We start from the raw sequence: 23,390 nt of genomic DNA on the forward strand, positions 1-23,390 counted from the left end.
AAAGCGGCAATTAATTGTTCAAAGTCCACTTATGTTATTCTGCTCGCGTAAAAAGATGCGTTTTTTTGTTTCTACATGTTATCTTAAGGGTTTTTCCATTGTTTTAGTTTTAGTATAACATTATAATACCATTCATATTTTAACTTTTTTTATAATTTAAAGAAGAAACCAATCCGATGTATATTTGACATTTGAGGCTTAATACTATAGAAAAGCACTAAAGGTTTTTCAGTTAGAGTGTTTTCAGCTTGTTTATTTTCATATAAAAATACGGCATGCAGTTGCATCAAACAATGGTATAAACATCATTCAATGTAAATTGTGATAATCGTAATTAATAATCGCAATTACAATTTCAAGGGAATAATCGACAATTATGATTTTTGTCATAATCGTGCAGCCCTACTTCACTTAAAATTTTTGTAAGCCTAATGCTCACATAAAGGATGTTTTCATGTTTTACATACGAGTAGTAGCCAGAACCAGAAACGAAGTACTTATGCATTACGCCACCTTGTTATGATGCTGTACACAGCTGTAAAGCTGTCATTGGATACGTTTCAAACAGACAGGTTTTACAGGTAATCAGCTTTTTACAGTACGTCCACGAACAGCAAAACACACGCTGCAACAATGGGAGGAGTGGCGATATATCTGCAAGCGGCTATATAAACAAAATTCTTTTTGGCAGCATCATCACCATAATTGTGCACTCCAGAACACAGTCGAGAAAAAAGGTCTAGGCTTGCAGCTAAGCAGGCCAAGTGAGCTCACCAAACACTGGTGACTGCTTGGCCATGAATAAGACAAAACCAGACCAATACCTTTGGCCACAAAAGACAGCTATCATTACCACATCAACCTTTGCCTGACCCCCAAGATCATTCATGGGGGCAATAAATCTGAGCAGCAACAGTCAAGCCAACGTTACTTGATTACGACCACAAGATCCCTCCAGAAGGGCAAATTGTTTCTATGTTGCCTGCAAACCGCGCACAGACCTTCCAGCCAACAGTCATGTAATGTAATTAGAGGCTGAGTTCAGTGATTAAGCAATCAATTACAGCACAAGTTCTTCCTCCCCTTGCCAGCGACATGACTCACTGCCACTGGGTAGAAAAAAAACGTCCTCTTTCTAAGAACCTGATATTAGAGTATTTCAACCTAACTAGGGATATGAAAAAAAATATATATTTTTAGTTTAGGGTTACATGAAGGTCTTAAAGAAGTTCACACGAACTGAAAACGAAGTGACTTCACACGAAGTGAAAATTCTGTCATCATTTAGTCACCCTTATGTTGTTGTGTCATGTTTTTTTATGTCCATACAACGAAAGTCAACTCAGAAATTCTAAGTTTTAAAGATTATTGCAGTATGTTTTACAAGAACATAGAATTTCAAAATTTCACATTAAATTCAATGCGTTAATTGTCATTTCTTTGAAATAGTTTGTGGAATTTGCTAGCAATTTCCAAGTGAAACAGTTTCAAAGTAAATATACTTTCAGTGAATGAGGTCTGACCACAGCATTCTTCAGAATATCTTCTTTTGTGTTGCACAGAAGAAAGAAAGTCATACAGGTTTGAAATGAAATTAGGTTGGGTATATGATTGCAGAATTTTCATTTTTTGAGTGATCTATCTGTTTACAACTTGGGGTTCATCTGACATGATAGGATGCATTTCTTAGGCCACTTTTTCAATGTCTGCAATCTTCAGCTACAACTGCCACAAGTCACACTAGAAGACAGTTTAAGGGGTTGTTTACATGAGGCATGTTCTTCTGTTTAAAAACATAGATAGAGTGCAGTCGAATGAGTCTTGAGAAGTTTAGAAGTTGAAAAATGTTCAACTTGACAAGCTGTCTCAAAACCCCCCAAATTTCAACAGCCAATCTACATTTTTAATACTTTAAATAGGATTAACTTAAAAGGTACAACTTGTCCAAGTGGTTTTTATCAAGCAAAATGTCTAGCTAAAGTACCGCATGCAAATTAAAACACCATTAAAATGTCAAAATAAAATGGCTGGATGACTAGTTGACCATGCATAATCCAAATTTGTTTAAATATACAAACAAGTTCAATTTTTTAAAAGTTTAACCAAAGCCCTGACAAGACTCGATTTTACACATGCTGGTGTGTCATGTATCTTTCTGAGGAACTCAGAAATGGTCATGCTTTTTTCTATCACACAGACATGACTGTATTGTGTTACACAACAAGGGCCTCTGCTCTGCGGGAAAGGGAGTACTAAAATGACTAAAACTAACATTTCCAAGTCTATGATGATGACCACATGAGCCAGACCAAGCAACACAGGAAACGCATCACTTCTCCAAAGCGGGACAGGACAGGCTGAGAACGTTTTCACAAACACAATGGAGAACTTCTCCATTAACAAACAGAAATATGCTATAATTAGAAGACAAACAATCAAGAAAAGCAAATATCAGGCTGACTGACAGGTGCTCTTCCAACAAAACATGCTTGTCGAAACACCTTAGATTACCTTGTAAAGACCATAAACATGTCATCGTGGAGTATCACAGTATTACCAACACTATACCAGGGTATAAAGACAGAAAAGCACATTAAGATGACAGATGTTTCACAGCTTCAGGAGGATGTGATTCTCATTGCTGGCACGTAGAGGCATGTTAGGTTTGCATCAGTCCACTTTAAAGGTGGTTGCAGACACAAACAAAGAAACATCCCTGATTTTATTCAATGCTGAAAAGAAAGGAAAACTGAGATGGTATGGACGTGGATACCTGTGAGATGATGTATCTTTTCAGACATTCTTCACAAACTGCATTTTTGCAACAGTGTAGCGGTACGGTTTGTTTGTCATCAAGACAAATACGACAGGTTAACACAACAGATAAACTGTTGCCAGTGTTATACGAGCTGTTTAATCCAGACAGCATCAGGTCGGAGACTGTATGGGGCTCTGGATAGTGATCATGGTCCAATTCTGAATTTGGCAAGTCGGTGGGAGGTAAAACCAGCACATCTGATGATGATGATAAAGATGCAGCTTCATGATCAGATGTTGTTTTCTCAACAGGTATCCTATAATTATCATTGGCAATACAGTATACAGTGCAGTAAACATGCTCTTTTGATTGGCTGGGATCTTCACCACTCTTCAAATCAATATTATAATCAATATGATGATTCCCATCAGGATCTCCCAATCCTGAGTTGCTCTCCATGTTTTGTTGGAGACTTTTTGTGCTACATTGCATCCTTTCATCATCCTTTTCATGATCCAAGTCGTTCAGTTTGATGTCAAATCCTACTTTCTCCAGGTCTTTGGGATCTTCTGGATCTCTGATAGTGGAACCAAAATTCCTCCTTAAAATGTCAACGGCTCTTATGTTTTCCCTCTCGTTATTTTCGTTATTATTGCCTCCTGGCTCATGTTTGTGTTTATGAAATTCCAAAACATCCTTCGAGGATAACGATAATGATGATGGCACCTTCGCGTCGCTGCTGCGGACATCCCGGCCGAAATCAGTGCTCCGTGTCCCGCTGGATACATGGACAGATTCCCCGTCGCGTCCAATATAACCGGGCATATTTTGAGCGGTGACATTCATACGCATGGAAGACTCATCTTCCATTCCCGAGCGGTCAACTTTCCATTTGTGCGAAAACACACACAGTCCGCTTTCAAACTCACAAACTAAACACAGAGCGAGTAACTATTACACCACTTCCGGGTCCGAAATCACGAATCCTACTACGGCGAAGCCTCTGCTCATGAATATTAATTAAGTCACGTTGACGTTGCGTGGAAACGTTCCAATGGCACAAGGTTGGCTTATGAATATAAATTAGGCGGCTTTGACGTTATGTCGTTGCTTTCCAATGGCAAAGACTTTGTTTATGAATATTAATAGAATTCTTCAGCGTAGTAGGATCAATAAATTCACAGACGGGCGTTATTCTACTTTCGTTTAGGCTCTGTAGGTGAAGGCGAGTACTGTTTATAACCTATTAAATGCGCTGCGTATCTAACTATAATAATTACAATTATTAGAATAGCCCAGATTATACAAATAGTAGTAGCGTACAGCATGTTGTTACCGAAAAAAATATACGTTTCTCTTTTTATTTATTTATATTATTATTATAAACATAACTGACTGAAACATCAACAAGATTAAAAAACAAAACAAAAAAAAACCTTTTGAACATTCTTAGAATGGAATAAAATCGAATAGAACTTTTCTTGATTTTATTACCACACTGAGAATGATTCATTTTATATAGGCTATTATCTTACAGTCGGCTATAATTTTGTAATCATTGAGTTTCAAATATGTAACTTTGGTAATCCTACCCTTTCCTGTCAGTCTTATCTTGATTAATTTAATGTGTCTAGACACTAGAGGGAGGTAGAGCGTAAGGTAAAAACGAATCTCAATGCTGAGTGTGATGTTTCTTTGGAAGAGTAAAAGGTAAATTAACCCAGTAATAGGTCACCTGGGCACGCTGTACAAGCTGAATCAACATTCTGCCCAACCTTGTTGATCTCCTTTAGGCTAAAGAAGCCCCAGGGTCCCTGATGATATTTGCACATTCACAGCATCTTTAAGCCATGTAAGGTCAGAAATGAAAGCTTTACACTTTATCTACAAACAACAAGAAATTTAAAAACAGTTGTCATTGCTAAAGATTTTAATAATACTATACATGTAGCGTATGTAGCATGTTAAGAATTTCACATTTTATATATCGATATGCATTAGTAAACAGTGCAGCTTCTTGCTTCATATTATGCAAGCGCATCTAAACACAAAATGGCTATTCTTTCCTTGAAATAACAGAAAGTGTACTGCTTCCCAAGATGGCTTTTTAAACTGAACATGTTTGACAAATAGTCACTGTTGTGTGGCCATTTATAAAAGCGTGACACAAACCCGTCATTAATTAATAAATCAAAATCACAGATATTAGTCATGCTTAAACGTCCTTCTGTTAGGGGGCTAATTAAAACAATTCTAAGGAGTGACCATCTGTTATTATCGGTGATGAACCAAAGAAGGGTCACAATGTCACAGAATGCATTCAAGCACGCGTCACACGTTCAAAGCAACCAAATCCTGTGCTACACAGAGGCTCATTTGAGTTGTAGAAGCAAAGAGTCCCTCCCTTCCTCTGCCTTGAGACATCTATATTCATATTTTCTGGCATTTTAAGTGCCTAAGTGGAAACAAAAGGTTGGATACAAAGATTAAGGAAGATTTTGCCTGTGAAAAACTCATTAGCCTGATGCCAAAGAGTTTCTGGATGGTTGCCAGGATGTTGCTATGTAGGTTTTTTTTTTTTTTTTGCCATGATGCTTTATAGTTGCTAGGGTGTTCTTGATTGTTTAGGTCCCTCTTTCAAAATGCGTTTTTCTTTTTTGCTCAATTTATCATCTGGCAGGCTAAAATCTACAGTGGCACAGTAGGCTGCACAACACAACGAAATCTCCCCAACACAAGGCATAGGACTAATTTAATTGTGTTACGACTTGTTTCCATTGTGTTGTGGTGATTTTGTTGTGTTGCGACTTGTTTCCATCATGTTGCAACTTGTTTCTGTTGTGTTGCGGCTTGTGTCCGTTGTGTTGTGGCTTGTTTCCTTTGTGTTGCGACTTGTTTACATTGTGTTGTGCTAATTTCGTTGTGTTGCGACTAGTTTCCCTTGGGTTGCGGCTTGTTTCTATTGTGTTGTGCTAATTTCGTTGTGTTGTGCACTACTGGGTCACCGTAAAAAAAATCAGCATAAGATCAAACAATAGCACACTTCTTAAGCTGCATAATTTTAGGAACAATTCAAGTCCGCAGCTTGCAGGAATCATCACGGTGCTACTCAGCTAATAGTTAAATAATGATTAAAATGACACTAAACTGGAAAAAAGTTAATTATTTTCTAGAGCTGTGAGACGGAATTCGCAGGAAATTGCAGACATAGCCTACCCATTCTCCCATGCATGTCATGTGATGTGTGAAGTAGCAAAGCTGAACGTTTGTTGTAACAACGAATGAGAAAAACTGGATAAAAAAAAAACATAGATAACCATTAAAAACGGCAAACCTCCCGGGAAAAACTGGTTGTAAAAACGTTATTTACGTGTCCACGAGCGGAGCCGAAGCACGAATAAAAGATGCAAGACGCATTCAGTTGTATTTTTAACGGGAAATTGCAGACATAGCCTACCCCATTCTCCCATGCATGTCATGTGATGTGTGAAGTAGCAAAGCTGAACGTTTGTTGTCACAACGAATGAGAAAAACTGGATAAAAAAAAAACATAGATAACCATTAAAAACGGCAAACCTCCCGGGAAAAACTGGTTGTAAAAACGTTATTTACGTGTCCACGAGCGGAGCCGAAGCACGAATAAAAGATGCAAGACGCATTCAGTTGTATTTTTAACGGCTAGAGGACCAAACCTTAGAGTAGCTTTAATAATCAAATTATAAGGGTTTATTCCTGAAAACTTCAGAATCTTTGCACTGAGAAGCCAGCAATTAACTGATTCAGTCCTGTGGTAAGTCATTATACATTTTATACAGTGTTCCCATTAATACTGTAGATAAAATATTATGCATCATAATAATGATTCAACTAGCCTACTTATGGGGGCTTTGGCACAGAGCCCAGACTCAGTGTTTGATGGACAGGACTGAAACGATAAGGTAATGGGAGGGAATGCTTATGCCATCAAAAATTGCGGAGAACAGCTTCCGTGTCAGCAGCGTCCTGTAGCAAAATCTGGTCTTTCATCCCTATATATCACCTCCTTCCACAGCACAACCCCTTTGTGCTCCTTAAAACACCCCTCGGTCTTTGTACAGAATGAAATGTGGAGATAGGACACTAGTTTTATCCCTCTAAAATAGTGAAGCAAAATTGATTTCCACACGTTTTCCACACATCATCTATAAAACTAGAAATAAAAATTAATGATGCTGCCAAAATAAAAATTTATAAATATAAAAAAACAAAAACAAACAAATAAGGACAAAAATGTATATAATTCAATATATATATATATATGTTGAAAAAATGAATATCTCAATGATACTAAAGGTCGCAGGTAAATGCATGACTGATTAGGTGTGTGTGCATGTGATCTTTAATCATTTGCACAGCACATGACTGTAAAACAAACAAACGCCTTGAGCATTGATGAAAGAACAAAAGGCAGTGTGCAGCTGGAACATGTGATGCTGAAGCATATCACTAGTGCTGTGAGGGAAATTCAGGGCTTGCGGCGTATGATTGACAGCGGTTCCTTTTTAAGTGGAAGACAGTCATCAGTGACAATGTCAAAGATACAGTCTGTTGCTAGGCACAGTCGCTATGTACTGTATGACATGTTACTATACTTAGAAATGACATAATAAAGCAAAGAAGTGAAGTAACAGAGAAGAGAAGCAAAATAAAGAGTCATTGACACAGTCTGGTTTTATTTACAGTCATTCTTTAAAAGTAACAGAAATAGAAAAGGTCTATCTATTCAAAACTCAGCACTGAACCCAATAAAAACAACCTGGAAAGCTGCTTAAAGCATCTACCATGAGTGTCATTTGTTTTAGGATATCATAATTTACCATTTAATTAACCAGAATGGTTAAGCTACTCTTACAATGTATTGTCAAATAAAAGCTATTTTTGTGATTTCGTTCGGACCATGTTGTACACTCCACAAGAATTTCAACTAATTTCTAAAACCATATTTTTTATTTACAGTTTTGGTTAGAGCATTGTCATGGTGACATCACATACACTCCTGGGTAGAAGCATCATGCAAGATTTCCTGAACTTGAAGGGTATTAATTTTCATTCAGGCTTCCTTCAGCTCATAATTACTGTATGATAGTCAAATTTGACATTAACACTCTCAAGTCTTGTTTTACATGTATTAATGCAGGGTAAATCTCACGTAAGCTTAGACTGTGCCTTGCAAGTATATTGAGAGCAAGAACTTAAATATTTTTTTTTGCCTTAACTTTGCCCTGTTTATTTAATATGATAAAGTCTAATCAAGCACCATGTTGATTCAGGATGTATTTACAAATGTCTTGAAAGTCACTTGCACATGATGTAAGTCTCGCTCATCTGGAATCTGCTCATCTTTGAGTAGTTGAGGCAATCAAAAACCTTCAAACAACTGCAATTACACAGGCACATCTCTGGAAAACATGTCCAAGTCACATTTCACCCCAAAAAATAATTAAGTAAAATAAATACAATTAATGCTTTAAAAAAATAATAATACAATATTAGGACCATATATTTAAGGTGTTCCATTAAGATATTCAGGACTAAGATATTTAAGATATTAATATTCAACACTTTTTTAAGGACCATTAAGGTCCTAAAAATAATCCTGCGATCTATCTATATATATATATATATTAGGGCTGCACGATAAATCGCATGCGATAAAAATAAAAATCAATTCAATTTTTTTAATTAAAAGACATTTAAGATATTTTGTAACACTATTGTTGTAACGTTCTTTCTCATTACCATTTAGTTTTATTTTTAAAATTCCCAACATTCTTGATGGTTATTCTCAATATTTCATTACTGTAATATTCTCGTTGTGAAATTAAAAATGACAAAAAAAAAAGTCTTATTTTTCATAAGGCAAAATATATTTTCTCTTTTTTTGACTTTGGGGATGAAATATAACCTCAGATATGTTCTTGAAAGGTTCTGTGAGACATACCCATACAGCTTTCCTTTCCTAGTGTCATCATTCTTATTAACTGCATTACCCAAACTAACATTTATCACTCCATATCGAGTCGGATGCAGAAAGATTGCAGCAAAAGACTGCAGGGAATTATTTGCCAGTGAGGTCTGGAGAGTGGTGCGGCTAAAATATCTTTATTAATTATCAAAGCCACTTAGCCTTGCCAGTGCAGTTCACAAGGGGTTTGATTAAACACAGCTCAGTCAGACCCTCTGTTATGTACAGCCGTTCTGGATGAGAGCAGATTGCCATTTATTTGGAATGTTAACAGGATGTCATTTTAGGCACTTTCTCTCAGAAAATTCGACACCAAACCGCAGATATACGTCAACTCCACACAGTTAGAATCAGTTTAAGGGAAAAGATAATATACAGTGGAGAAATACATATTTCATCATCCATTATCAGTTGAAGAAGGGGAAAATGCATTATTCAGCTGCGTTTGGCATGGTAGTTTGACCAAAATGAAGATATTTCATGCTTTCACGCATCATCCAAGGGCTACAATATGCACAGTATTTTATGCGATTGAAAGTGCAGCATTAAAAAACTCTTTGTTGGTATTCATTTAGGAGGGAGGTTACAAAAGAAGCCATACAGCACAGCTAAATCAAGGGAGAACACCTGAATAGCTTCAGCATCTAGCGCAATTCTAACCTCTCGCTTAAAAGTTGGGGAACAATTGCGTTGAGAAATCATTTAGAGAATCGTTATTCTTGGGCTCCTGTTACTACACAAAACAAAGCGTCCGATTAGACTCTTCCACACACCTCCTCGCACATCACATCACTAGAAATACTGCATTTCTATCCCTACCCCTCTCAATATGTACAGGAATATAAAAGAAAGGCCCACTTACACGGCATAATAAATTATTAGTCTACTACAAAAGAGTGAACACCTGCACACATTAAAAAAGGCTTAAAATAGAAAGAAGTTACAATTGGTTTTCTATCTGTTATCTTGTACAAGACTCAACACCGTCTTAAAAAACAACAATATTCACAAGTAACCGTTTGGAGCGACTGGTACCCCTTCCAAGGTCGGCCTATGTCTACCTGAAAGATATTAAATACGCGACAGATTTTGACACCTCATGCAAACAAATACGGTTGATCCCATGGTGACGTCGAACGGATAAAATCATATTTTTTTTAGGACTTTCATTTAACTCCAAAAAATATGAATCTCTTAGCAGCTACTGATTTCTGTTTTTTTTTTTTTTTCGTAACTGTTCTTGGCACTTCCAAGACAAGTACATCCAGGAGAAAGAAGAAAAACTACTTGGGTTGCAATTAAACACCGACGGCAATTCCAATGCTTGGAATGACCCTTTGTAAACAACTGAAATAATGACTCTCCACTCCAGTCACCATTTGAAAGATTGTAGGACTAGATAACTAATATCATACTGACTAGTTAATGAACATTCTTTAAGTATGGATGGTTTCCGTGAAAGCCAGTTGGAGACACTGACACTATATCCACGCGGTCCATTGCACGATTCCAAGTCTTTCTTATTGCAGATCTGTCCGCTCAAACGGCTCCTCCGTTTTGCACTGCTAATGGCCGCAATGATGAGAGTCTGCTGAGGGGTTTCTCCACACGAGGGCTCTCTCGCGCCTGAAGGCAGCGCTCTGGAGGAGAAAGGGCTGGGCGTAGACAAAGAAAATCCACTTGGAGTCTTTGAGGTTAAAGTGTCAGCTCTGTGTTCCTCCGACTGTTCGTAAGACACTATCATGTTAAGACATTTACGTAGAAAGACAAGTCCAAACATCAGTTCGTTGCTTTGATTGGCTGATAAGGCAGTTATCCTTTTACTTTGACCTGTGAGAGAAGAAAACAAGTGTTAAAGACCGATCTTGACAGTGTAAACATAATAAATTACAATGCATGCTTTTAAGACTGATTGACTACTTGATTAAGCTCAGCTGGGTGAAACAAAGCGTATTTTTGTTTACAAAATATTTGAACACTTAACATTAAAAATGTATGAATGTCACTGGATTAACTAACAAAATATCAAACCAAATGGCATTCCTATTAAGAAAAGACAGCACACGCACTGGTGTCATGCAACCTTGTCTTTTGAGAGAAACCAGTGGCACTTTCAGTTGGACAGTTTGCGCTTAGCGTGCAAACTAACACCCATTATAATAAGTGATTTTTTTTAAATAAACCAAGACAATTTGCAACTGAATTTGACAGCAAGTGATCTTCATGCATTTGAGTTGCATGAGGTGTAGGACTGAACTAGACCAACCAGATTTAAACGACTCCAGTCCATCAATTAACATCTTTGTAAAAAACAAATTCATTATTCAGACGTTAACTTTGGTTAAAATAGAGTCCTCTATCCATAATAATGCTCTCTTACATCAAGTTTTTACTTGTAAATGGTTCTTGATCTGTCCATATTTCTCACCTGATTCAGATAAGACAACTTTTTCCAGTGGAGAAAGCAATATTATGGATAGAGGACTTGTTTCAAAAATGAAAATGTTTTAATTATGGATTTGTTTATTACAGACACGCAACTCTTTGCTTCACAAGAAGTTAATTGATAGATTGGAGTCGTGTGGATTAGCAAGTGCTCTTCATGTATTTGAGTTGCATGAGGTGTAGGACTGAACTAGACCAACCAGATTTAAACGACTCCAGTCGATCAATTAACATCTTTGTAAAAAACAAATGAATTATTCAGACGTTAACTTTGGTTAAATAGAGTCCTCTATCCATAATAATGCTCTCTTACATCAAGTTTTTACTTGTAAATGGTTCTTGATCTGTCCATATTTCTCACCTGATTCAGATAAGACAACTTTTTCCAGTGGAGAAAGCAATATTATGGATAGAGGACTTGTTTCAAAAATGAAAATGTTTTAATTATGGATTTGTTTATTACAGACACGCAATTCTTTGCTTCACAAGAAGTTAATTGATAGATTGGAGTCGTGTGGATTATTGTGATGTTTTTATCAGCTGTTTGGACTCTCATTCTGACGGCACCCATTCACTGCAGAGGATCCATTAGTGTGCAGGTGATGTAATGCTACATTTCTCTTATGAACAATCTCACTCAGCTATATCTTGGATGGCCTGAGGGTGAGTACATTTTCACCAAAGCAAAACATTTCACAAAAAGAAGTTGTTTTTAAATGATAAAACACTAGATATTTTAGACTGGCTAATTCCGAGAAAACCTCTAGCCTAATTGGTTTGCAGATGATGGCTAATGTGATACTTTGCATCTAACGCAATGAAATTCATACATTAAGTGTGATCCGTATTTTAAGTCTCCAAATACTTTTTTAGGCTGCTGTAGGCCCACATGTGGTTTTTTTTGCATTATGTTAAAAGGCTTCTGAGTGAGATCTATTAATTTCATTTCAGTTTTCTCATATCGTCTTGCCCTTCTAACTAATTATTAGCTGTGACCTTTTCCACTTTTCATTATTCTATTTTTCTCCACACTGAATCTCAAAACGCACTAAACAACATGCACACGCATGCTTTCACAGAATCACGCTGAGAAAAACCTCCTCCCTGAAATATCAAAACCTGTCATCTGCTTATGTATGGACCTGCCATTCAAAGCACTCCAATGCATTATGGAAAAGTGAGAGTCTGACATTTACAAAGGCAAGAGACTCATGACGTGACAGAATGATTTAGTCAGCCGGCCATGTAATAAATACAAAACACTGGCTGACAGTGAATATTCAGTGCATCTTCAACAAGACACTTTCTCTGAATAAGACCAGGGGAGCAGCCGTGGGTACAGACAGGGGTGCGGCTCTTTAAGAGAATAATTAATTTTCTCTGTAGTCTTTCTCTGGATTCTGTGTAATCCTCATTAATCCCAATTTTACAGCATCTGTTCCCACAAGACGAGGATGGAGTTGCATAAAGCATTGTTACTTGTCACTGATCTAAAAGCCCATGTAATTGCACCTTTCTGCTGTCTGCATTGGTGGCAGAGAATGGAAATGTGTATACATATACAGTTTCCACAAAACTATCACGCAGCTTTCAACATTGATAATAACAAGAAATGTTTCCTGAGCAGCAAATCAGCATTTTAGAATGACTTCTGAAGGATCATGTGACGCTAAAGACTGGAGTAATGATGCTGAAAATTCACCTTTGCATCACAGGAATAAAATAAAAATCACAATTTAAAATACATTAAAAAAGTTATTTTAAATTGTAATAATATTTCACAATATTTCAGTTTTTACTGTATTTTTTAACAAATAAATGCAGCCTTGGAAAGAGACATATAGTAGTGATAATAGAAGAGATAATAGTAGTGTATATATACTACGTTACCCTGATTTTCCTGAATTATTTCTTAACAAGGGCTATCTAGGTGGGAATTCTCTAGGGATAGACTATTTGTCGGTATTATTGGTAAATCAACACAGTCCCTTGCTATTTGAATCCATATGGGGAATCCTTTCTGATCCCATTTCACTGGCAGGATTCCAGTCAGCTTTTTTTCCCTGTGTCTGGACTGTGGCGCTGGGCAGCTCAGCTGTGTCCTTCCTCCCCTGGAGGATGGCAGGGAATGTTCCTGCTGATATTTTGCCATTGGTGTCACTTGTGTGCCAGGACTGGTGACGGGCACATTTGGACCCCCGCCATATGTTTTCACATCAGTTGAGCTGATCTCAACCACAGGCCAAAAATTACTTTGAATGATACCACAGAGTAAAATACAGCTGTAGCTGCTTATTTTTTATATACATATACATATATGTATACATGTATAATGTCTATGTATACATGTATATAAACATACACACATGTCTGGTTTGCTATCCTTGTGGGGACTCTCCACAGGCGTAATGGTTTTTCTACTTTTCAAACCGTATTTTCTATCGCACTACAACAACCCTACACCTAAACCTACCCCTCACACAAAACTACAGGCATTTTTCCATTTTCAAAAAAACTCAGGGTAACACGAGTCCCCATAGTCCCCATGGCATTCAGGTTTAAGTCCCCACCAGCATAGAAAAACACACCCTTGCTGAATAAAAGTATTAAAAGTATTAAAAAGAAAAAATTTTCTGACCCCAAACTTTTGTGTAGCAGTGTGTATTGTAACACACAATTTCTATTTTGAATAATCACTGTTCTTTTTAACTTTTTATTTATCAAAGAATCCTGAAAAAAAAGTATCACAGGTCCCAAAAAATATTAATCAGCACAACTGTTTCCAACATTGATTATAAATCAGCATATTAGAATGATTTCTGAAGGATCATGTGACACTGAATACCGGAGTAATAATGCTAAAAATTCAGCGTTGCTTCACAGGAATAAATTATATTTTAAAGTATATTAAAATAGAAAACTGTTATTTTAAATTGCAATAATATTTCACTAAATTAAATCATACATTTTGATCAAATAGATACAGCCTTGATGAGCATAAGAAACTTCTTTAAAAAAACATTAAAAATCTTTCTGATCCTTATTAAGGTATGTAAGTTCACCCATGATTCATTCATATATACCGGTAAGTCATATTATATAAGTTACAAGGAGTTTTATTTTAGTATCAAGTCAAGTCAAGTCACCTTTATTTATATAGCGCTTTTGTGTCAAAGCAGCTTAAAGGGGTCATATGATGTTGCTAAAAAGAACATTATTTTGTGTATTTGGTGTAATTAAATGTGTTTATGCGGTTTAAGGTTCAAAAAACACATTATTTTCCACATACTGTACATTATTGTTTCTCCTCTATGCCCCGCCTTTCTGAAACGCGTCGATTTTTACAAAGCTCATCGGTCTGAAAAGCGAGGTGTGCTAAGTAAAACATTTCTAAAACGACGATTCAAAACAAAGTTGGTTTTAAATGATAAAACACTAGATAATTAAGACTTGCTAATTCTGAGAAAACCTCTAGCATTAAATTTAATTGCAGATGACGTGAAAGTGTGATCTGTACGTTTAAATCTCCAAATACTTTTTAGGCCGCTGTACGCCTATGTGTGGGTTTTTTGCATTATGTTAAAGGGCTTCTGAGTGACATCTATTAATTTCATTTAAGTTTTCTCATATCACCTTGCCCTTCTAACTAATTATTAGCTGTGACCTTTTCCACTTTTCATTATTCTATTTTTCTCCACACTGAATCTCAAAACGCACTAAACAACATGCACACGCATGCTTTCACAGAATCACGCTGAGAAAAACCTCCTCCCTGAAATATCAAAACCTGTCATCTGCTTATGTATGGACCTGCCATTCAAAGCACTCCAATGCATTATGGAAAAGTGAGAGTCTGACATTTACAAAGGCAAGAGATTCATGACGTGACAGAATGATTTAGTCAGCCGGCCATGTAATAAATACAAAACACTGGCTGACAGTGAATATTCAGTGCATCTTCAACAAGACACTTTCTCTGAATAAGACCAGGGGAGCAGCCGTGGGTACAGACAGGGGTGCGGCTCTTTAAGAGAATAATTAATTTTCTCTGTAGTCTTTCTCTGGATTCTGTGTAATCCTCATTAATCCCAATTTTACAGCATCTGTTCCCACAAGACGAGGATGGAGTTGCATAAAGCATTGTTACTTGTCACTGATCTAAAAGCCCATGTAATTGCACCTTTCTGCTGTCTGCATTGGTGGCAGAGAATGGAAATGTGTATACATATACAGTTTCCACAAAACTATCACGCAGCTTTCAACATTGATAATAACAAGAAATGTTTCCTGAGCAGCAAATCAGCATTTTAGAATGACTTCTGAAGGATCATGTGACGCTAAAGACTGGAGTAATGATGCTGAAAATTCACCTTTGCATCACAGGAATAAAATAAAAATCACAATTTAAAATACATTAAAAAAGTTATTTTAAATTGTAATAATATTTCACAATATTTCAGTTTTTACTGTATTTTTTAACAAATAAATGCAGCCTTGGAAAGAGACATATAGTAGTGATAATAGAAGAGATAATAGTAGTGTATATATACTACGTTACCCTGATTTTCCTGAATTATTTCTTAACAAGGGCTATCTAGGTGGGAATTCTCTAGGGATAGACTATTTGTCGGTATTATTGGTAAATCAACACAGTCCCTTGCTATTTGAATCCATATGGGGAATCCTTTCTGATCCCATTTCACTGGCAGGATTCCAGTCAGCTTTTTTTCCCTGTGTCTGGACTGTGGCGCTGGGCAGCTCAGCTGTGTCCTTCCTCCCCTGGAGGATGGCAGGGAATGTTCCTGCTGATATTTTGCCATTGGTGTCACTTGTGTGCCAGGACTGGTGACGGGCACATTTGGACCCCCGCCATATGTTTTCACATCAGTTGAGCTGATCTCAACCACAGGCCAAAAATTACTTTGAATGATACCACAGAGTAAAATACAGCTGTAGCTGCTTATTTTTTATATACATATACATATATGTATACATGTATAATGTCTATGTATACATGTATATAAACATACACACATGTCTGGTTTGCTATCCTTGTGGGGACTCTCCACAGGCGTAATGGTTTTTCTACTTTTCAAACCGTATTTTCTATCGCACTACAACAACCCTACACCTAAACCTACCCCTCACACAAAACTACAGGCATTTTTCCATTTTCAAAAAAACTCAGGGTAACACGAGTCCCCATGAGTTGGTGTGCATTCAGGTTTAAGTCCCCACCAGCATAGAAAAACACACCCTTGCTGAATAAAAGTATTAATTTCTTAAAAAAGAAAAAATTTTCTGACCCCAAACTTTTGTGTAGCAGTGTGTATTGTAACACACAATTTCTATTTTGAATAATCACTGTTCTTTTTAACTTTTTATTTATCAAAGAATCCTGAAAAAAAAGTATCACAGGTCCCAAAAAATATTAATCAGCACAACTGTTTCCAACATTGATTATAAATCAGCATATTAGAATGATTTCTGAAGGATCCGTCACGATATATACGTCATTCAAGCCGACCAGTCAGGTTGTGAACATATCACTATGCCTTTAGGTTCGGTGTCTTTAGGTTCGCTGTCAAAAATGCTAATGTGAACGCTAAGCGGACCAGGACCAAATGTATAATTTTCCTTTTTGGTCCGGACCAAATGAACCAAATGAACTGAACTACAAGTGTGAACACACCCTTTAAAAGCAGTTCATCATTGAATTCAGTGATGTCATCATCCAGCTCAGTTCAGTTTAAATAGTATCTGTGCAATCAAGTCGACGATATCGCTGCTAAATAAGTGTCCCCAACTAAGCAAGCCAGAGGCGACAGCGGCAATGAACCAAAACTCCATCGGTGACAGAATAGAGAAAAAACCTTGGGAGAAACCAGGCTCAGTTGGGGGGCCAGTTCTCCTCCGGCCGGACGAACCAGCAGGTTGTTCCAGCAAGTCAGATTGTGCGGAGTATCATTAAGATTTTTACAAGTTTTAATGTTAAATTAGCTTTTTATTTTTGTATTTTTGTTTTCATTTCAATTTTAGTAATTTTGTTGTGTGTTTTCATAACTTTTATTAGTTGTTTTTTCTTAATGTTAGTTTTTATTCTTTTTTTTTTCATTTTTTGCTTTAGTTATTTTAGTACATCAAGTTAAACAAAATGAAAATGAGAAATGTGTCTTTGGCAACTAGCTGAAATAAAATAATTTAAAGATTTTTATATTTTTATTTCAGTTAACGATAAAAAAGTCAACTATAATAACCCTGGTTAAAGATGACGTGTGTCACCTCAAATCCCCAAAACTTATCTTCCATTGGTTGGACAAACAGACACAAACTCACGTCATTGGTTGTTGCTATGCTGACTAGTTTAATGTTTTGATGTTGCCTATATTTACACTATTGGGGAAAACAACCTATGAATGGCATACCTATAGCTGTCTATACACAATAAAGGCAATCACTGTCTTCAAGAGTACTTTTCTGTGAATGGGCAGCAGACTAGAATATCAGAAAGTTCTGATTCTGATTCTGAATATCCGACAATTCTGAAGTTGTATTGCACATTACTGATTTTCAGTGACTCCTCCAACACCTCCTGTACTACACTTTGGTCTTCCATCAAAGAGCTGTCTCCATATAGATCATGGGCCTAAGCTTTGATAGCATTGCTGTCTCACCTCCTGGCATAATGGAGTGCATTGTGGACATAAAGGCTGACTCTGTAGAACACAATCACCAATAGATCAGTGTCAATAAGCCAAATCCTCTTAAATCTCCCAGCAATCACCCAGTCCCACCTCTGAGCATTCAACTACTTACTCATAAACATTTAAGCTGCCAACAGAGACTAAGCAAACAGATCACCTCCCCTAATATTGACCTAAGCTATTATCCCAGCCAGACTGACGATGATATTATTTCTTCGAGATGTTCCGCTAGAGATACTCCTCAGGGTTTTGTTTTGCTCCAGGTCTGTCACGGACCAGCTCTCATAAAACTACTCCACAGTATGTCCGGTATGTCCAACAGAGAGTGTTGTGCACCCAGATACAAACACAATGACTCACTGTACAACAGCACAAGAGTCTAGAGACTACGGCTGCAGCACAAAATCTATACGGAAAATAGCTGATAATGAATTTCTTTATCAGTTGTTGCCGCTATTACTACAACTTACATAACTGTAAGTCTTTTGAATTTAAATAAATGACTTTTGTTCAATTATATAAGAAATAAAATTGCAATTTATACATTGGACAAATAAATAATTTTCTAATATGAAAATATAATAAAATCAATGCCATGCTTTCTTTCTATAACATAAAATATTATATATATATATGAAAATTACTTTAACATTTTCATTGTTTTTTTTTGAAATACTAAGTAAATAAATAAGGTAACACTTTATTTTATGGTGTCCTTGCTACACGTTACATGTACTTACTATTATAATAACAATAAGTGATGCATAATTACATTACATAAATAATTACAATGACTATTACAAATAAAATTTTAATAATTACATATAAATATTCTGATATTTGTTATACATTCAAAGTCACAATTTCATTAACAAATTTAAATAAAAAAATCTTACACAGATAAATTATTATTATTATTATAAATAAATATAAATATTCTGATAATTGTTATGACTTAAGTAATTTCATTAATAAATGTACATTAAAAATAAGTCAATACATTTATCTGACAAATAAATAAATACGTTATCAAAATGATTTAATAATTTATAAACATGTTAGATGCAGCTTACTAAGAAAACATAAATTGCCTTGCCAAGTTTTTCACTTATGAGCAATTGCAGAGAGCTGAGGGGAAAAAATGGCTTGAATAAAATACAGTGCACCATGAAAATTTACCCTCAAGCACCAGTATATAACAAAACACTGCTGAAACTGTATAAGAAAACGTTGTGTACTATAAATGAGGTTTGCATTGATTTAAAACCATTCATGTTTGTGATACTTACATGTACATTGGTTGTAGTTGCAAATGTGACGTCTTCTGTGGCCCTTGGTAACCGTACGAATCAAACCCTCCTATAAAGTCAACTAAAGAAATGAGAAAGGGAGAGAAAGAGGAAGATGGGGGACAAAAAAAGAGATGATTTATTTTACTGAATGCTGTCGTTCATTCAAATAAGCACTTTTTGATTAAGTATCCCATGCGTGTGTCAGTGTGATAATCATGAGCAGTGGATGATCAACGGCCGGACCCTCTGTAGGCGCGTTTCCATTACCCTTCAAATTGCGCAAATTGAAACCTTGTGAGACTGATATCTACGGAGGCCGGTTTGTGGCACGCTGCCTGTTGGATTATAAAATAGGCTAACATAAAGCAAACTGACAGGATTAGCCCCGGACCCCTCTGTGAGGGCCCACCAGCTGTTTCAGGCCCTGGAAGCCCCGAGTATCTGGGCTTTCCACAAAGACGGAAAGGTAATAAAGTGTGTGATAAAGATCCAGGCTTTGGCAATCAGAGGCTGTTTCCTAGACCAACGAACACAGGAGATAAGCTGTGGAATTAGCAGAGAGCTTCTCTCGTGCATCCCAAACAGACGGAGAACGGAAGACTGGAACCATTATCATTCTGATGATAGAATTTAGGGGGCATATACCTACAAATCCCCTAATCTATGTTGGTTTTATTGTGGAGTTAGACCTTTGTCCTGATCAGTGTTATCTGGGGACCCGCAGAGGTCAGTCTGAAAGCTTGCGCCAGCAGTTTAAACCAGAGCGCTCACATTTAGCAGGACACTGTTTGAATTCCTCTCTAAACATATACTGATATATGACATATCATGTCATTAATTAACATATTAGTTTCAGTCTTTAAATTGATTGACAGTCCTTAAAATATTTTTTACAATTCAATAACATACAAAAATGAAAAAGACAACAAAAGAAATAGTACCAGTAATAACAACAACAACAACAACAATCATATTAATAATAATAATAACAACAATAATAATAATAATACTGTGACACATCAACTCATATATTATATGGATTGTCGATTGTTGTAAGTTTTTGAGTGAATGGTTTAGATTGGGCTTAAATAGGCCTTTAGAACCATCATTCACATTAAACACTAAAAACAATTTTTTTTTCAAAAGAATACTGGAGTATGTTTTATAAAAAAAATGATTTCTGTCTTTTTTATTTCAAAATTTCACATTTAATTCAATGTGTTACTTGCCATTTCTTTGTAATTATGAAATTTACTAGCAATTTCTAAGAGAAAAACACTAAATATTGCTTAATAAATATTATAAATATTGCTTAATGATACTGCTAATTAATTGATTTAACTCTTCACTCATAATTCATTACATTATTAATGCAATGAATATGATGAAATAATGAATATGAAAATGAATATAGACTACACACAGTTTGGGGTCAGTAAGATTTTTTTATGAAATAAATGTTTCATGCTAACCAAGGGTGCATTTATTTGATTCAGAAATAGAGTAATATTGTGAAATATTATTACAACTTAAAATAAGAGTTTTCTATTTTAATATAATTTAAAAAGTAATTTATTTCTGTAATGGCAAGGCTGAATTTTCAGCATAAATTCTCCAGTCTCCAGTGTCACAAAATCCTTCTGAAATCATTCTAATATACTGATTAGTTGTTTAATTTCCTCTTATTAGTATTGCTGAAAGCTGTTGTTCTTTGACGAATAGAAAGATCAGAAGAACAGAATTTGAAACAAATTATGAATATATTTACTGTCACTTCTGATCAATTTAATGGATCCTTGCTGAATAAAAGTATTACATTTTAAATCTTACTGACCCCAAACTTTTGAGCATACATACACACAAACCATTTAAAATAGAAAACACTGATCATTAAGTTACGCCGCACTTCAGAACATTCCCATGTTAATGTCCTTTACATAAATATGTCTGCAGGGGGTAAATGTTAAAATAGATTGCCTGAGGGCAGATATGTGCTCTTAAACAGCTCTGAAAACATTTCCCCTTTGCAGTGAAACAAATATCTCTTCCTGGCTATTCCTGCCAAGATAATGGGAAATGCTGGGATCACTGATTCAGTAATGAAGTAAAAAACAACAACAAAAACACACAAGTGGACAGATTAAAGGGTCTATGGGCCGCCTTGAGCTACAGCATTAACATTCAAACCCATACAACAACCGTCCCTCGACCTCAACAAAACGACTCAAATAGCTATTTAATCTGTTTTAAGCGACACATCCCAGAAAAGAGCCATTTTGATGGCACGGGCGCTGCAGGGAATTAGACCGAGATAGACGTTTTCTCCTCACAGCGTCCATATAGCAAAGCTTTATGGGTTTTGGCTTCACCCTTCCAAAAGCTCTTCCTCGACAAAGGCATTTGTAAACCGCACGCGGCACGCAAAGACTATCAGCATGAGTTCCCACCTCCCTGCAACCACAAAGCCTGATTGCATATCCCCAAAGGAAAGCCTTAACCTAATTTCCGTGTTATAGATGCAAAAAGTGTTTCCCCGCAGCTTGTGCGCACTGACTCTTCCTAATTCTCTCTCTCTTGCTTTATCGTGCTCTCAGAAGCAGAATCATTTAAATACTGTCCTTTCTTTAAATGGACCCTGGGACGTTACCTGTGATAGTAGCTGTAATTACGTGTGGACCGTGTTGATTGGTTTGAACTGTTCATTACCTTTGCCGAGGTGCTTCATGTACTATATTAATTAAAGCCGTAATGGCCAATATGGCGTCCCGATTAGTGTTTCTACATGCCTCAGGGATCAAGCCATCAATATCGTTCACCTATTTGGAGGATTCAGAGCTTCAACGATTATATTTCTCAGTGGAATTTTCCTGTGCCCACCCTTGGAACATCAACACCGCTGATAATCTCTCAACGGATCGCCGTTCATCACGAGCGCTCCGGCAGTCACTCAGACTCAGGCCGACCATGGACTGATTGGGAGAGACTTTCGAGAGGGATTTCCAATTACACAAATGTTCTAGAATCTGTCCTGATCACTGATTGAGACAATCAGAACCCCCACTGGACACCGGGAGTGCTGCTGAATGATGTTTGAGGAAGTTAAGCAATCAGTGTGGCGGCAGAAGTTTTTGCGGCGCAAAGCTTTGCATATTTGACTAATCTAAAGCCAATAAATTTTGTGAGAGGATGAAAGTTCGTTTTTGCACACATCGCTTAATTAGGGAGTTTTATTCATAAGGTACTCTGAAAAAGGCTAGCGAGTAACAATCCACACATTTCTAGGGATTCTGATTTAAGATGCTTTTCTCCACCAAAGGAAATATATTAAATGTTCAGGAAGTCAAATCTGTCAAAATCATTTACTGTGTGAGGAGATAATAGGAGATAGGCTAATGAGAATATATATTATATATAAGGATATATATAATGTATAATTTAATGTTGCAATTTAAAAAAATAACATTTATACGTCACAAAATATTTCTATTTAAAATAAATGCTGTTTTGAACTTCCTATTCATCTATAATGCTTGAAAATGTATCACGCTTTATATATATGTATATATATATATAAATTAAGTGTTTTCTACATTGATAATAATAAATGTTACTTAGGCACTAAATATTAGAATGATTTCTGAAGGATCATGCGACACTGAAGACTGGAGTAATAGCTGCTGAAAAATGAATAATGCACTGGTAATTTTCAGCCAAAACATTATCCATTAATTTCAGGAACATTTCCATTAACTAATATATAAAATTCAAAATACATTTAAAACACCTGTATAGAAATAAATTCGGAAAAGTCTTTCATATAAACACACACACACACACACACACACACACGTTTACTTAGCTATCTAAATAGGGATATTCCATAGGCGTAATGGTTTTTATACTGTACAAACTGTATTTTCTATCACCCTACACCAACTAACACCAACTAATTTTCTAACAACCTGCCCCTTACAGAAAACGTTCTGCATTTTTACAATTAAAAAAAAAAACTTTGTTTACTTTATTTTTATACCAGTTTTACAAATGAGGACGTCCCCAAAGGGAGGTTTTTGGAGATTTTGTCAGGTTTAGCTCACTTTTGGGTACAAATTTGTCCCCAAAATATGGTTAAGTAGGTACACACACACACTATATATATATATATATATATATATATATATATATAT

General features: G+C 36.1%; 2 protein-coding genes across 4 annotated transcripts in view; both read right to left on the reverse strand.

Annotated features, from left to right (window-relative positions):
- The window catches only part of rnf217 (ring finger protein 217), a 15,237-nt gene extending 11,509 nt beyond the window's left edge, over positions 1-3,728 (reverse strand). The window contains exon 1 of the mRNA XM_016537624.1: positions 2,774-3,728. Coding sequence (XP_016393110.1) covers positions 2,774-3,628 — 855 coding nt within the window. The 5' untranslated portion in view covers positions 3,629-3,728. The remainder of the gene's footprint in view (positions 1-2,773) is intronic.
- A 4,970-nt stretch (positions 3,729-8,698) lies between these two features.
- Positions 8,699-23,390, reverse strand: part of nkain2 (sodium/potassium transporting ATPase interacting 2) — a 161,377-nt gene continuing 146,685 nt past the window's right edge. Inside the window, exons 6-7 of one of the 3 annotated variants that reach the window (XM_016537540.1) lie at positions 19,201-19,282; positions 8,699-10,592 (exon numbers count right to left, since the gene is read on the reverse strand). In XM_016537540.1, coding sequence (XP_016393026.1) covers positions 10,583-10,592; positions 19,201-19,282 — 92 coding nt within the window. In that variant the 3' untranslated portion in view covers positions 8,699-10,582. Of the gene's footprint in view, positions 10,593-17,870; positions 17,924-19,196; positions 19,283-23,390 lie in introns of those variants that run through there. The other 2 variants (XM_016537539.1, XM_016537541.1) reach the window with 2 other exon arrangements.

This window comes from Sinocyclocheilus rhinocerous, unplaced genomic scaffold, assembly GCF_001515625.1.
Source record: "Sinocyclocheilus rhinocerous isolate Xijiao unplaced genomic scaffold, SAMN03320098_v1.1 scaffold185, whole genome shotgun sequence".
Taxonomy (NCBI): Eukaryota; Metazoa; Chordata; class Actinopteri; order Cypriniformes; family Cyprinidae; genus Sinocyclocheilus; species Sinocyclocheilus rhinocerous.